Source organism: Ochotona princeps, chromosome 5 (genome assembly GCF_030435755.1).
Source record: "Ochotona princeps isolate mOchPri1 chromosome 5, mOchPri1.hap1, whole genome shotgun sequence".
In the NCBI taxonomy this organism is placed as follows: domain Eukaryota; kingdom Metazoa; phylum Chordata; class Mammalia; order Lagomorpha; family Ochotonidae; genus Ochotona; species Ochotona princeps.
The window spans coordinates 71,879,657-71,895,220 of record NC_080836.1 but is presented as its reverse complement, the minus strand read 5'-3'; the positions used below and the strand labels follow the sequence as shown (position 1 = coordinate 71,895,220).

Sequence of the window (15,564 nt, the reverse complement as noted above, 5' to 3'; positions counted from 1 at the left end):
TTTCAATACCATTTTCACTTTGCTGGTAAAGGAAGGGTGGCAGGAGAAAAGAAAGGTTGTGGAGACTAATGAGTTAATTGGTCCACTCACAGTAGGGGACAGAAGGCTATCTGAATATAGTTTACATAGTTTACACTAGAATGTAGATGAGATATCATATCTACATTATCTTTCAAATATTTTTCCTCAAAGTGTGCATTCATCTACTTTTCCAACTCAACACGTTGCTTGCTTACAGTTGTGAGAGTTCATGTTTGGGAATTCATATCAGAAAGCTGAAATTTGGTCCCTGCCATCTTGGTAGTCCTTCATGAAACTGAAAAAAATGTGTTTTTTTTCCTTGGTGTTAGATCGGCTTTGGTTTAAAGATTTAAAGTAATTTAGATGGGAAACTTAAACACTTAAAAGAATTTTTCATTTTTAGTATAATCCCTAACATGTAGGCAAGCCAAAATGAAGTATTGCTTTGTTCTACCCAGTGCTTCAGACCTCCACTCAGTAACTTTCCTAGAACTGAAGAGAACTTTTTCATGTTGAGAAGGTCACACAATGCTTTATTTATGTCTAGGTACTAACAGCCTTGTCCTTGTTACTCAGGATGATCCTGCAGCCATTTTTAACTCTTTTGATAGTTATCATACCTGCCCCCATACTTCTGACCACCCATTTGATTGTTGCCAAAAAATGTTATTTTTTTCACATATAGTTCAAAAAGATGTAATCACTCTCCATAAATACACTATGAACAGGAACTGTTACAGGTGTGTTGTGTAGTGTGCATTTGAAAAACTCTTTCATCAATAAAGAATAAACTATATTTTCCAACTGTTTCAGGGCTTAATTTCCTATTACAGGTAAGGTTATTTAAACTGCTGCTTATGTGTTTGTAATATATAGTTTAAAAGTATAATGGTGGCTTAAGAGAAAAGCACACAGAATGCTTTTGCGACAGTGGTCTACAGGGTTGTACGCATGTGGATCAAGTACCAAAGGAAGAACAAGCAAGTTGTAATTTCAGCGCAGTGTCTCAAGTTTTCTCAGCCTTGCTGGTACTGACATTCGGGGATAGCTGGGTTCTCTTTTCTTTTTCTTTTGCAGGGACTTGTCCTGTGTGTTGTAGGATTGTCAGCAGCTCCTGACTTCTCCCTACCAGATGCCAGTAGCACTCCCTCCCTCAATTGCAACAACTGAAAATGTGCTCTTGGTTGAAAATCCTTAGGAGGTCTTTCTTTAGGTCTCCATGACATTAAACTGTAGTGACTTCTATTGAATGTTTTCTAAAATGTAATGAGTTTTTGTGTTTTAATAAATTAGAGAAAAAAATAAACATGGTTCTACTATTTTGGCAAGAGTTTGCTTGAACTTAATCTAATCAGTAGTGCTTTTCTGTGCCGTAATAGTGAATGAAAAAATTTAGGATTCCCATGATTTTCGGCCTCCCTCTATTATCATCTAAGAGAAGTTTAGAAACTGGAATGTTGACACAAAAGAGAAAACATTCAATTGAATAATCTAAAATAAAAATTCTCATTTCTGTGAAAAAAATAGAAGAATGCCTGAATTAAAAAGGAAGCTCATTGTTTAGCAGTTGTCATTATTTCAGAGATTTATTTTTGCTTTATTTTACTCTTGCTTTTCATATTAAATTTTAAATTCTTTGAGAACTGAAAGCCCACAATATTCCTTCAAATAGGCATTAATCATGCTTTTTGTATTTATAATGGGTTCTCAGTAAACATTTTGTATTGTGTTTGAGTCTCATTCCTAATCTGAAATCTCAGCTACTATTCTCAAACAAATACACTGAAACTGCATATTTGAATGGAAAAGTGGAAATTATGGTGTCTACAGTTGGAAAAACAAAGCAACTATGGATTGCACACACATTACAACAATCAACTGGTCGGCTCTAAGGACGACCTACACAAGGAGAGGGGCAGGTGCCCCTTTGGGATATGAATCAGTTCTTGGATGGAATGAACCAGAGAGAGATCCACTATCCTATTAATTATGCAAACAAGACTTTGCTCCATCTATTTGGCTGAAACATTTTGTTTCTGGTCTTTCTCCAGTTTATTTGAGGAAGAGATCATGTCGTATGTGCCTCCACATGCCTTATTGCACCCCAGTTACTGTCAGTCCCCACGGGGCTCCCCTGTGTCATCTCCCCAGAACTCACCAGGTAAGTCACTGGCTGTTCTCAGGGAATTCTCTGAGGAGTGAACCCAAGGTCAGATCTTCTTTCCTTTTTGAAGGACAGGAGGGGAGCGTTTTGGGACCATCTTCAGTGTTAGTACTGGTGCATTGTGTATGGCATTTGCTGCTTTAAAAAGTGGCTTGTGTCTGGAGATTTTGGAAGAAAAAAGGGTGAGTAAAAGGATAAATGTTAGTAGTATGGTATACTCAGATATGAAATTTACTTTTTATTATAATATTCAATTCCTAATACATGTTGGAAAATAAATAGGAACCCAAATACTCAGTTTGTTAACATTTTAAAAACCTGTAGTTATGAAACCATTTGATAGACAATAGAGATAATTTGTAGTATTACTCTAAAAAACAATATAGAATTTAAACTATTCAGTTTAATAGTCTTGGAAGTAATCTCCAGTCATGTTCACTAACTGCATTAAATAGAACAGAGATAGACATATTGATAGATTCACAAAAATGTGTTAAGTTGCAACTCTTTTTGAAAGAGGAACATGTGAATAAAGGTTTGAATGGGCAAATGAATGGGAAAGTCTATGAATGGTTAAAAACACAGGTTAGCAAATAGTATTTTCTTGAAGGTAGTTATGACGTTAATAGAACATCAGCTACATTTATGCTTTCCATAAGCAATGTATTAGTCACACTTGAACAGTTGAAATTTAAAACTATTCAGTATAAACCTAAACTCTCTATGTGTCATTAAAACAGCTGTGTGTTTTTTGATACATAACATGCATCTTATGCTATAGCCCAAGTGGCTTTTTATTGCTTTTTGTTAGCAGTTGGTCACATGTCTTGGGGTGGGGAGACAAAAGGACTTGACTATATTTTTTTAAAAAAAGATTTATTTATTTTTATTGGAAAGGCAGATATACAAAGAGGAGGAGAGACAGAGAGGAAGGTCTTCCGTCCAATGGTTCACTCCCCAAGTGGCCGCAACAGCTGGAGCTGAGCCAATCCGAAGCCAGGAGCCAGGAGCTCTTCCAGGTCTCCCACACGGGTGCAGGGTCCCAAGGCTTTGGGCTGTCCTCAACTGCTTCCCCAGGCCACAAGCAGGGAGCTGGATGGGAATTGGGGCTGTCGGGATTAGAACCAGCACCCATATGGGATCCTGGTGCATGCAAGGTGAGAACTTTAACCACTATGCTTTTGTGCTGGGCCCAGGACTTGACTATCTTAACATTGTGTTAGGAGGCATGTTCACTTGGAAATGTTCTATTTAACAACTTGGTCATGTATATTTGGTATAGGAACTTCTTCTACCATGACACTAATAAATATTTGTTATTAAAAATAATAATCGTTTTTGCATTGGCTATGATAATGTTGCTACAGCCTAAATGAATAATGTAAATGGAAAAGGGTCCATTAATTTGTTCTTTTAACACAGATTTATTGAGCATCCAACAATGATCTGAGCACTGAATTAGATCCTGGAACTATAAAGATGACTGACACAGTTTCTGTCTTTGAAAGATTAATGGTAGGGCGGTGAGGCCATAATGGCTCTTTAAAACAGTGTAGTTAGTTCTATAATGAAGAGATATATGGGAACACAAGTGTGGGAACAGTTGTCTCTTCGTGGATTGGGGTGCTTCGGGAAAGAGGAAGGTAACAGGGATTAAGTGGGGCCTAGGAAGATATTGGATTACCAGGTGGACCAAAGAAAGGACATTTTAGTCAAAGGCACAGTGTAAACCAAATCACGGAAGCATGACGAATTAATCCTCCACACAGATGAAGGAAAGTCCTTGAAACTCGGATTGAAAGGTAGGCTAGGGCCAGTTGGTCACTGGAGCTCTACTTTGTAGAATAAAGGCATTGAGAATTTATAATCAGGAATAGCTGTGATTAGATTATTAGAGTAGAACAAAAGTAAATTAGAAAAGTAGTTGGAAGAAGAAGAGTAAAGAAGGGATTTTAGGGCAGGGAGGTCAAGCCTGAGTGGGCAGAAGTCACAGCTGTGGTAGAAGGAAAAGTGGTTTGTTGAATGAGGCAAAGAAGCAACAATCAACGCAGCCCAGGACCCTTGGGAAGGCTGGGCATGGAGGCAGAAGCACACAGATGAACCTGGGAACAAAATGAGCACATACATTATGTTGATATGGGATGAAGGGAAATGCATCCACAGCAGCATGTGTACGTTTAGAAGACTGGGGGAATGAATGGGGACTGACAGTTTTAGTTGTTTAATAGTCATGTGACTTTGGGCAGTTTCCATTTCTGTGAAAGGGGTCTAGTAATAATCACTCACCTTATTTTTGGAAGAATAACTTCCTTTGTGCCTTAAGTATAACTGCAAATTATATATTAGTTTTATCCCCTTTTTCTCTCTCTTCCTGGAAATTTCATTTTGAGAAGTATACTTCATTCATGTTTGAACCATTTACTGAGCAGAATATATGATCCTTTCTTCCTGAGCTTGTCTAAACTGGCTGCTCAGAGACTTAATGATGTCTTGGTAAGAACTTGTGTGAAGTTTAAAATGGACTGTGCTTTATCTGGTGTTGTATACTGAGAGAAAGGAAATAGTATAGATTCTTTTACATGGCAGGCATTTTTTTTTTCCTTTTAAAAAAATTAGTTTAGACACACAGATGGAAAACGCAAGTTCCTGCCTGTTGGTTTACTCCCCCAATGCCCATGATGGCCAGTAGTCAGGTGTGTTCTCCATATCTTCAGTCGCTTAAGCCATTGCTGCTGCCTCCCAGGGTCTGCATCAGCAGGAAGTTGAAGTTGAGAGCTGAGGTGGGTGTCAAATGTAGGTACTCCCATGCTCTGGTTTCTCTTCTGATCGTATAGATCTTTCGCCTTTGACTAATGTAGTACTCCTACGTAGAATATGGCTGCACTTTAACTCTAGGTCAAAATTGCCCCCAACCCCAACTCATTTTCTTAAATGGAAAAGCCTCACCATGAAGATAGGAGCTCCGTGGAACACTGCAAGAAGCTGATAAAAGTCATGAACCTACCCTGTAAATAATTGTCCATGTGTATACACACACAGTCCTACAGATGATTCTGGAGTATAGACATCAGACTCCAGATAAAAAGCCCTCAGGTTAAGGCCTGGTGGCACAGTGGGTAAAGCCACCATCTGTGACTATGGCATCCCATATGAGTACTGGTTAATGTCCTGGCTGCCCTACTTGCAATCCTCTCTTTGTTAATAATTTTAGAAGAAGTAGCGGAAGATCGCCTGTGTCTTTGTGCCGCTGCCACACCTACAGGAGACTAGGATAAAGCTCCTACTTCCCAGCTTCATTGTAAGTTAGCCCTGGTTATTGCAGGTGTCTGGGCAGTGAACTGGCAGATAGAAGAGTGCTCGTTCTCTCTCTCTTTCTTAATGTTTTTATTATTTTCTGTAATGTGGCTTTGTAGGTATAGAAATTCTTCCCTCTAACTCCCTTTGTTTTCCCATTGTTCCCAAACCACCATTTTCTGCCATATTACTATCTGCCGTATGATCTTCAGCAATATACACAAGTCCAAAATTCTGCTATTTACGTGTATCATGGCATTGTAGGTATAAGCAATGTAGAAAATCTAGTATCCTATTGTTAATGTATATTTAACAGTCTTCCTTTTATTTAGGAGTAGAGATACACTTCAATGTATCTTCCTGGTATGCTAGTCTCCATTAAACTGTCCATCTATGAAACTACATGTATATACTTGTTCACCTATATATCTGTTTGCTTTGTGTTTTTCATGAGTGTTGTCTTATATCAGCAGGCTTTTTCTGTGGTTTATCTTCCATAAGAAAAAGATCACCAGGTTCTTTCTTTATTTCCCAAGCTCTCCATAGTGTGTTCTTGGTGCCTCAGTGAGCATTCTCCTAGACTATATGCATACTCTAAATGGTGACTAAGTTCATGTCTTCATTTAGCATCACAAATGCCTATGAGGAATCCACTGTGGTCATAAATTGCATTCTGGAAACTTAGATTTAAACATTTTCAGAAGACACATGTAATCCAAATATATCTAAATTGCTAGCAGTGTTTGTGATGGTTTTAATTTTCAGGATGAATCCTTCCCATATTTTTGGCCTGTTTAGTTGCAGAGAGTTTTGTTTGATCTTGAAATTAGGATGTCCTGCCTGATATCAATGAACCTGACTCTACCGAATACCACATGGCCACAGGGCAAGCCTTGCTCGCCTCGATTCCCCTCTGCAGCAACCTTCTGTTTCTTTGAATAAAATAGTTTCTCCTACCAAAATTCCAGGAGGATTTTTTTTTTTAAAACAACATCTCAAATATGCTTTTTTGTGTGATGTGATCTACCATCTTCTGGCTACAATTTTACCCTTTTTTATGGTGTGAGACTAATATGAAAATTATGAGAATAATAAATTTTGATGATCCTCATTCAGAATGCACAGTAACCTCATAATCTTTCCATATTTTTCCTCATTCCAGGCACATTTCCGTGTTTTTTCAAGTACAAGAGACAGAGAGGAGCTTTGGAAATGTTGACTCACTGCCTCTTGCAGCTGTTAGAGTCTTCACCTAAAATTTGTCCAAAAAAAAAGATGGAATCTGAAAGCTTGTTTTCCCAGGACTGTTAGAATGGCAACCCCAACCTCAGCTGTGCCACTGGCAACCCAAGTCTCAGCTGTGCCAGGAAGAACAGATCTTGCCAAACACCATATGGTTTATTGTGCCAAATATGAGACTCAGAACTTACTTTGAGCTACATTTCTAGGAATTTAAATGCAGTAACACCTAATTTATCTCGTATTGTTGGAGAGGTACTCTCTGATGTAAGTGTTCAGGTAACCAAGTCCCTGGCTTAAACTGCATCAGGATTGGTTTAACCCACTGAGTGACAGAACTCTTTCACAAATACTGTATCTCCTGATTTCTCATACGTGGACCATTGAAGATATTCATGGTGTGAGGGGATCCTTGTGCCAATGAATTAACACTGTGGAGCTTTTTCCAGCTAACTAGGACTGGACACTACCATCAGCTCACTTACCATAGGTGTGTGAGAATTGAGGACTTGAGCTTGTGGGCTCTTAATGGTCAAGATGACCTAAGATTGTCTTGAGCTGGGGCAATCGTTTTTCCCGACAAAAGGGGCACATCTTAAGATGTTCTCTCTTTTCCATCAGACTGATAGTATCTTCCAGCTGCTTACCCATCTCCTACTCACTTCACTGATAATCTCTCTCCTCTCTCCCCAGGCCTTGCTCCTTCCTTTCTTCTACCTTCCACTCTTTCTCAGAAGCTGTCTCTGTCACGGTATAAAGACTTGCTTTTGTTGTGGGCATCACTCTCTTTTGTCCTCCTTCCTGATGCTTCCAGGTTGCTGTTAATGGCAAGCCTGTCAGCTCTCCCTTTTTGGGAAACTGTACCTTTCCCAAGATCTGTGCCAAGATCAGAGCACAGGTTTTGCTTTCAATCAGTGGTATGTGCGTGAGTTTTAGCAATCTCAAAAAGAACCTTTTCCTGTTCCTGGAGAATAAAGCAAAACTGGGCAAACTTCATCACCTCTGCTTTGGGCAAGTGCCGCCGTCCTGCAGCGGTGGACTTGGTGCACGGAGCCGATAATAACACCCATGGACTACTGACTGATGATCAATAGCCAAAATTTATTAGGGGCAACAGACTTTATACACTGAGGGTCATATAGGATTAGGGTGGAGGTATTGAGCTCATCAACAAACCCAGCAACTGTTTCTATGCTTTTGTTTGGGACTCTTTTTGTCTAGTATATTCCACCAAGTGTTCTCATACACATGCTTTCCACTCAACTGTTCTTACACAAATGATATCCCATCAGGTATACAAAAGGTAGCCATTTGTTTGTTCTCATGCAAAGGTTATCCACTCAGTCACACAAAAGGCACCCATTCAGTTGTTTTCATACAAATATTGTCCAATCAACTGTAATCCTGTGCTTGCTGACCTTCTAGGGTCACAGTGTCCTCCTACAGGCAAGCTATGTAGGAGGCATTTTTTTCTGCCCAAATTTCCAATGTTGAGCTTTGTCCCAGAAGATTCAGTCCTCCAGAATTTTTTTGTTATCTTTTTTCTGTTTCTTTTTTTAAAAAAAAATATTTATTTATTTTAATTGGAAAGGTAAATTTATAGAGATAAGGAGAGACAGAAACATCTTCAGTTCACTGGGTTCACTCCCCAAATGGCCACAATGGCTGGAGTTGAGCCTAGCCTAGCCAAATCCAGGAGCTTCTCCCAGGTCTCCCATGTGGGTGCAGAGTCCCAAGGCTTTAGGCCGTCCTCTACTATTTCCCCAGGCCACATCCAACAGGGAGCTGAATGGGAAGTGAAGTAGCCAAGACACAAACCAGTGCCAATATGGGATGCTGATGCTGGAAGAGAGAAAATTAGCTAGTGAAACCATTGTGCCAGCATTCCCTCTCTCTGAAATTACTTTTATATATGATGGTTTAATTTTCAGTTACTAACAGGGATTTGTAAAAATGTTTGTTGTGTGTGTGTGTGTGTGTGTGTGTGTGTGTGTGTGTGTGTTTTGTTGTTATTGTTTTTAGTTTTATATTATGAGGCGTCCCAGGACAGAGATGTGGAGCCATAATGGATTAGACCAAGCTCCAGTCCCTGTTCAATGCAGAGCAAATGCTGGTCATGAAAGTAATATGGGCTCCAGGCTGCACAGTGGCTCACAAAAGATCCCCATTGCTAAGATCTTTCTAGTGTTGATGCTAAGATCTTTTTAGTGTTGTCTGAAATATTTTGTCAGGTATGATTTTTTTTAGTTTGCATATGACTATGCAATTTTCTAATATTATATGAAAATGATATAATACTGTAAAAAGCTCTTGAGGTCTAGCAGTAATGACAAAAAAAAAAACTTAACATCCATTGCTGATTTTTTTCCTGCCAGTATGAGTAGTTAGCATAATGCTAATGACCTGTGAAATCAGTCCCCTGTTTGATCACATGCTAGATGTTACCTTGATTTGTTATATCTAATTTTCTTCAGACAGTAAGACCATAAAACAGATACTGTCCCTGTAAGTCTCTTATATGCTACAATTTCACTTACAGTTGTGATTCCCATTCAAGTCTGTTGGCTTGACTATGCAAGAACATCTTTTAAATTTTCAAGTATTCATTTTGGATTATCTTGATATGTATTCCTGACTTGTATTAATTTGACAAAGAACGACACTATAGTTTTTAAGTGGTGGGGTAACATGTAAATGATTTTCTCATGATGAAACTATTAGCAATAGATTCTCTTGCATGTAATAATTAATGTCTCCACAATGTCTGTAATTCATTTCTTTATCTGAGTGTAAATAGACTCAGATTTATTTTTACTGATACAAATGGTTTGTTCATAGCATTTTTCATATCTTTTTAAGCATCTTCAAGTACACAGCAATAGTATATGAGGAAATTTCAAAACATTTGTGGGAAAATGGAAGTAAAATATTCAATTTTCCATGAATCCCTTGTGTATGTGTTGTTTCTTTAAAGTGACCAATTCTGTAAAAAATACATTTGTTTCTGTATTTATTTCTTTGAAAGAGTAAGGAGGGGAGAAGGAAGGAGAGAGAAAGAGACAGAGATACTCCCCAAGTGGTCTCAACAACCAGGGCAGAGCCAGGCCGAAACCAGGAGCCAGAGCTTCATCTGGATCTGCCACATGGGTGGCTGGCAGGGGCCCAAGTACTTGGATTAATTTCCGCTGCTTTCCTCAGGCCATCAATGGGAGCACAGCAGCTGGAACATGAATTAGTTGCCCGCATGGAAGCTATCATTGCAGGTGGAGGCTTTTTACCTGCCATGCTACAAGGCTGGCCCCAAAATGATAAAATCCTGCTTAAAAAGCATTTCTTTTGGGTCTTAAGAGATTTCCGCTAAGTCTGTTTAAAAAATTCTTATTTCCTCTCATTGAGTGTATTCTTGAATTAGTACAGCTACATTTTGAGCTGTCTGGGTTTCCTAGACTGCCCCTCTGGGACAAGCCCCCAGCAACATTGTCGTGCCACCCCAGAGTGGAATTGCAAAGCACCTCCCTGTCTCTCACTCACCCAGGAGAGTAGCCCGGGTCTTGGAGCGAATGCTCCTGAGAGCTGTAACACTGTGCAATTGCACAGGAAGCATTTAGCCTGTGTTATTCCCTGGATGCTGCCCATGTATTTCATTGGCTGAACTTGACTCTCCTGGAAAGGACTGTTTGGTTCTCAACTGTACTAGCACATTGGAATTATCTGAAGAACCCTATTAAACACTTCTGCTTGAATCCCACCCACACACTATCTGATGTCATGGGCCCAGGGTGTGCCTGAATGCTGGGATTTGTAATAACTTCCTGACTTATTCTTTGGTTCAGTGACAATTGAGAATACCTGCCAAACAGTGTCTTATTGCTTCCCAGATCTCTTAAGATCACATGTATTCGTTTTTGAGATGATATAACTCCTTGCTGTTGGGTAAAAGATTCGTAACTATACAAATAGATCTCCAGACAGACTGCTGATCAGTAGCCAGATTTGTAAAAATCCTTAAAACCCCCAGACGTTTCCCAGTATCTTTAGTATTCACTGCTTTGCAGCTCGTATTTGTTTACATGACTCTTATGTGAAAAGTACTACACAAATGCCAAGCACACACTAACTTACGCGCTAGCTCATTTATTCCAGATGTGTGGCTTGATCTCTCATCTAAACTCCAGTCCATCTGCAGGTGCCTGTAGCTCTTATTCCTCTGCCGAGCTGTCTTCTTCTAACCAAGATATATAAAGTGTGCCATGGCCCTGTCCACCAATATCATTAGAAATACCTGACTCAAATCCCAAACCTATTGTCACTGACAGGTGCCTTAAACAGGAAACAGCATCCTCATTTCCCAGCTATAAAATGATACTGATGGTACTAATAATAATACACAATTTAGAGATTTGTGAACTAACATAAATGTGTCCTTCTTAAAATAACAGACAATGAATGATAACTGCTGTTATTTAAAAGCCTTTCATTATCATCAGGCCTTCCTTTTCCTCTTGCTTTTAATCTACTGTTACCAATTCTAATTTCACACTGTTACTGTTCCTCTGAGTCACCACACTGCAGTCTAGTCTTTATGCCTTGAGGCCTTTGTTGCTGCTACAGCTCCTAACCCAGTCTCCACCCTCTGGCCTCTTACCTACCCTAAATCTACTCCACATACTCCAGAAATATGTTTGCACTGAGGCACCCCTTGTGTGCTGTGCCCTTGCTTGGGAACCTACAAAAGCTCTTCACTCTTTGCTGCATTGTGCTAGGTTTTTAAAATTCTCGTAATTTAGCTTCAGCCTTTTTACTCCTGGCACTCTGCCTCCACTGTTGATTAATGGAGCCATTGCTTATTCTAGTTTTCGTTGCCCTGCCTCATGTGAAACATAGATTTTCCTCCATTTGCAAATTTGCTTTCCATTAAGTCTTCTAAGATGTTTTCCTCTACTTTTTAAAAACAAAATTGTTTTTATTTATTTGAAAGAAGGAAAAAAGAGAGATGTCTTCCATCTGCTGGCTCACTCCCCAAATGTTTGCCAACAGCTAGGGCTGGAAAACTCCCTCTGGATCTCCTAAGAGAGTGGCAGGGGCCCAAGTACTTACTTGAACCCTCTACCCGCTGCCTCCCAGAGTATACGTTAGCAGAGAACTGAAATTTGGAAGCAGAGTTGGAGCGTCAACCCAGGCTCTGAAATAAGAGATGCTGATGTCCCAAGCAGAGGCTTTACCACTACACCAAACACCTCCTTTTTGACTTTAGTTTAGATTTTTCTGTCACATTAGTATTGCTTTTCCATAACATTGATCACCAACGCAGATCCCTATCAGGGGAGAGGGTCGCTAGGTAGCTAATATCGTTGAGGGACTGTGTCACAGTGGAGAGCTAGTGTCTTGCCTGAAAGAGCGGCTTTCACTATGTCCCCAAGGAAAGGCAAGTTGGATATCACCAGATTTCCCAAATATTTCTCAAGAGAAAATTTGTTGTTGTTGTTGTTGTTTACATGAAGTCTCCTGATTTTTAAATGTTGGCAAGGCATGTGCATTAAGCTTACATCTTCGTTTCAGCAGCTGACTCTACTTCCTGCCAGGGCAGGCCCTGGGAGGCAGCAGGTGATGGCTGAAGTAATTGGGTCCTTGCAATCCATGTGGGAGTCTTGGATTGTATTCCTACTTCCTGGTTCTGGCTGTTGAAGGCATTTGGGAAGTGAACCAGTAGATGCAAAAATAGTCTTTGTCTCTCTGTCTGCCTCTTAAATAAATAAATAAATGAACATTATAATGTTGGAAATTGATTTTAATTCTTGAAAAGTTTATAGGATAAACAAAATAGTTCTGTAGGCCCACACATAGCCCCAGGGCTGTAGTTTTTGTCTCTTTCTGCTATATGATCTTCATATCATCTGGTTTAGGGCTTAATTATTCTCTGATTATTTGGTATGTTTTATTTTCTGACTCTCCAACCAGGATTTCTATTCCCAGCAACATTAACTTGATCATTTTAAGTAGTTCATGGCTGAGCCACCTAACACAATATTAGCAATGAATAGTAACCATTAATTGACTCATTTGTTGGAAGACATCTTAATTAACGTACATGGTGTGTAGTGAAAAAGACTTAGTATTTTTTGGTTTTGATTTCTTTCACTGTATGGGGAAATATTTAGTGTTTTTTTTTTCTTTCAAGGCTCTGTGTCTGACTCCCATATTCATCATCAGTTCTGGATGCCAGCCTGTTGTTTAGTCACCTCATAACACACAACTAGATTTTTCTGTTGAATAAGGAGCAAACTATATAAATTTTGCATTTCGTTAATGTTCCTTGCCATTGAGCCATTGACTAACATATGAATATAAATTGCCTTTGGGTATTTGAGGTATTTGGCACATACTAAAATTGCAGTAAGTACTGTTATTACTTATTTTGATGCATGTGCCTTCTGAAATTATAGCTAGATTGCCTCTTGCCAAGATTATTTTAGTCTTCAATGTGGCCTGTGTAGAATTAAGTGCTTAAAGTCATGCTTAGTAGTAGAACATGTATAAAGGGAGATTTGTGGAGTTGTTTGCATGTGAGTAATAGCAACTCATCATTCTGCCTTATGTACTGCGCACTTTTGCCTTGTAACTTCCTAATTTCCGTGATATTTCAGTAGCAAACAGGATTTATTTCATTCCGAACAGTTACCATTAGTTATGAATAGTGCTGTTGGACTCATGTTAGTATGAACTGATAAGGGGAAACATATTTCAGAAACACATAGGATCTTTTTACTATTTAAACAAGAGCTGCATTCTCAACCAAAATGCAGCAATGAAGACATCTTGTCAGACCCTGGTGAAGGTTTGTTATGTCCTTTAACTTGGAGAGGGGAAAAGGATAAAAGTTAAACATTATCTCAAGGGCCCGGGGTTGTGGCCTATCGGCTGAAGTCCTTGCCTTGAACACGCGGGATCCCATATGTGCACAGGTTCTGATCCCAGCAGCTCCACTTCCCCTCTAGCTCTCTGCTTGTGACCTGGGAAAGCAGTGGAGGACGGCCCAAAGCCTTGGGACTCTGCAGCCGACGGGAGACGTGGAGGAAGCTCCTGGCTCCTGGCTTCAGATCAGCTCAACTCCGACTGTTGCAGCCACTTGGGGAGTGAATCAGCAGACAGAAGATCTTCGTCTCTCTCTCCTCTTCTCTGTATATCTGACTTTCCAATAAAATAAATCTTAAAAAAAAAAAACAACTTAGGTCACTACAAGGGTAATGTACTGAACATGGTTGTCTTCTCTTTTGGTTTGCCACAGGTACTCAGCGTGCCAATGCCCGAGCTCCAGCCCCTTACAAGAGAGACTTTGAAGCCAAACTGAGGAACTTCTACAGAAAGCTAGAGACGAAAGGATATGGACAAGGACCAGGGAAATTAAAGTAAGTCAAAATGATACAAACCACATATTTCAATGGTGAAAGGGTGAGATATGTGATTGGAGATTTAGGAAATTGATTGTGACCTGGGATGACCAGCTGTTTTTTTTTTTTTAAGTCTGCATAATTGTGTTGGCATTTGTAAATTCCAAGATCCTCTAACAAATAAACTTAAGGCATGAAAAGAAAAGTTTTCCATGAAAAAAAAAATAGGCAAAATTAAAACTTGGGTTTTTGCTCCCTGATTTATACTGCATCATGTCACTGTCTCCTGAGCTGACTGGAACATAGGGCTCATGGCCAGTTGTGTTTTGTTCTGTGCAGCAAACAGGCCGGAGGCCAGCCCAGCAACAGCAACACATGATGCAAGGCCCCATACCTGTGGACTTGCACCACTCGGTTCACTTTCATCACTCGCAGAAAACACAGCCTGTCCCAACCCCCAAACCACTCTGACTGTCCTTTGCTCACACCTGAATTGTCAAGGTCTGGGCGGTCCACATTTCCTGCATGAAGCCTTCCTCTCATTGCCTGTGGGTTTACATTCACAACTGCTACATACCGTTGAAAGAATGATTTTCGTTGTCATCCTCACAAGTGAATTAATTTGCCAGAAATGTCATTCAATTTTGTCTGTCCCTTAAAGGATGTTAAGAATCAGTCGATTTAAATATTAAATTAAATTCAAGTGTAATTTCCTTTGTTCTAGAGGACAGTGAAAAGTTCTTTTTTCTTCCTGATTTCAATCTTTCTTGTGGGCACTTAATGATCCATATCCAGGCTGAAAACATTACCTCATAGGGTTGTTCCTTCTTTACTAAACAAAAGTTTTGTGTGTGTGTGTGTGTGTGTGTTTGATTTTATGGCAGTTTTGATTCTGGGATAAATTCAGAAAGGATCATTGAGTTGTTTTGACTGGCCGAAGGGGGAGTGCTCTATTCACCAACCATTCTGTTAGGTAACTTTGGCTAATGCTGTTACAGACAAAGCCGTACTTTAAGCAGTGCCTCTCCTTGCCTAGCTCATTACAGTAAATGTTAATTACATGGCAAGTGCCAAACTTTAGAATGATAAGGATTAAGAAATAATCTGTATTTTCAAATTGTCTCTTTCTGTGCAGATTAATTATCCGCAGAGATCATTTACTAGAGGATGCTTTCAATCAGATCATGGGCTACTCCCGAAAAGATCTGCAGAGAAATAAGCTGTATGTTACCTTTGTCGGGGAGGAAGGGTGAGTACAACAGAGAAGTGGTATGGGGAACATACTGCAGCCACCAGCGGATGTTTCTCCACATCGCTGTGGTTGCCTGAAACAGGAAATCCTTCTGGCAGGAAGTGCAGTTTTTGTACACTTCAGCCTTCCTCTGGCTTTTAAATCATTTGACCTAGAAATTCCTTGGTTAAAACTTGCTGTGATAGATCATTTTGAGAGTAAAAGGT

The 15,564-nt window shown here is 39.7% G+C and overlaps 1 protein-coding gene across 5 annotated transcripts in view; it reads left to right on the top strand.

The window, feature by feature from the left end:
• The window catches only part of HECW2 (HECT, C2 and WW domain containing E3 ubiquitin protein ligase 2), a 396,630-nt gene that overhangs the window by 344,154 nt on the left and 36,912 nt on the right, over positions 1–15,564 (top strand). For all 5 annotated transcript variants that reach the window (XM_004576960.3, XM_058664754.1, XM_058664753.1 and 2 more), the window contains 3 exons: positions 2,073–2,182; positions 14,004–14,124; positions 15,242–15,355. In XM_004576960.3, coding sequence (XP_004577017.2) covers positions 2,073–2,182; positions 14,004–14,124; positions 15,242–15,355 — 345 coding nt within the window. The remainder of the gene's footprint in view (positions 1–2,072; positions 2,183–14,003; positions 14,125–15,241; positions 15,356–15,564) is intronic.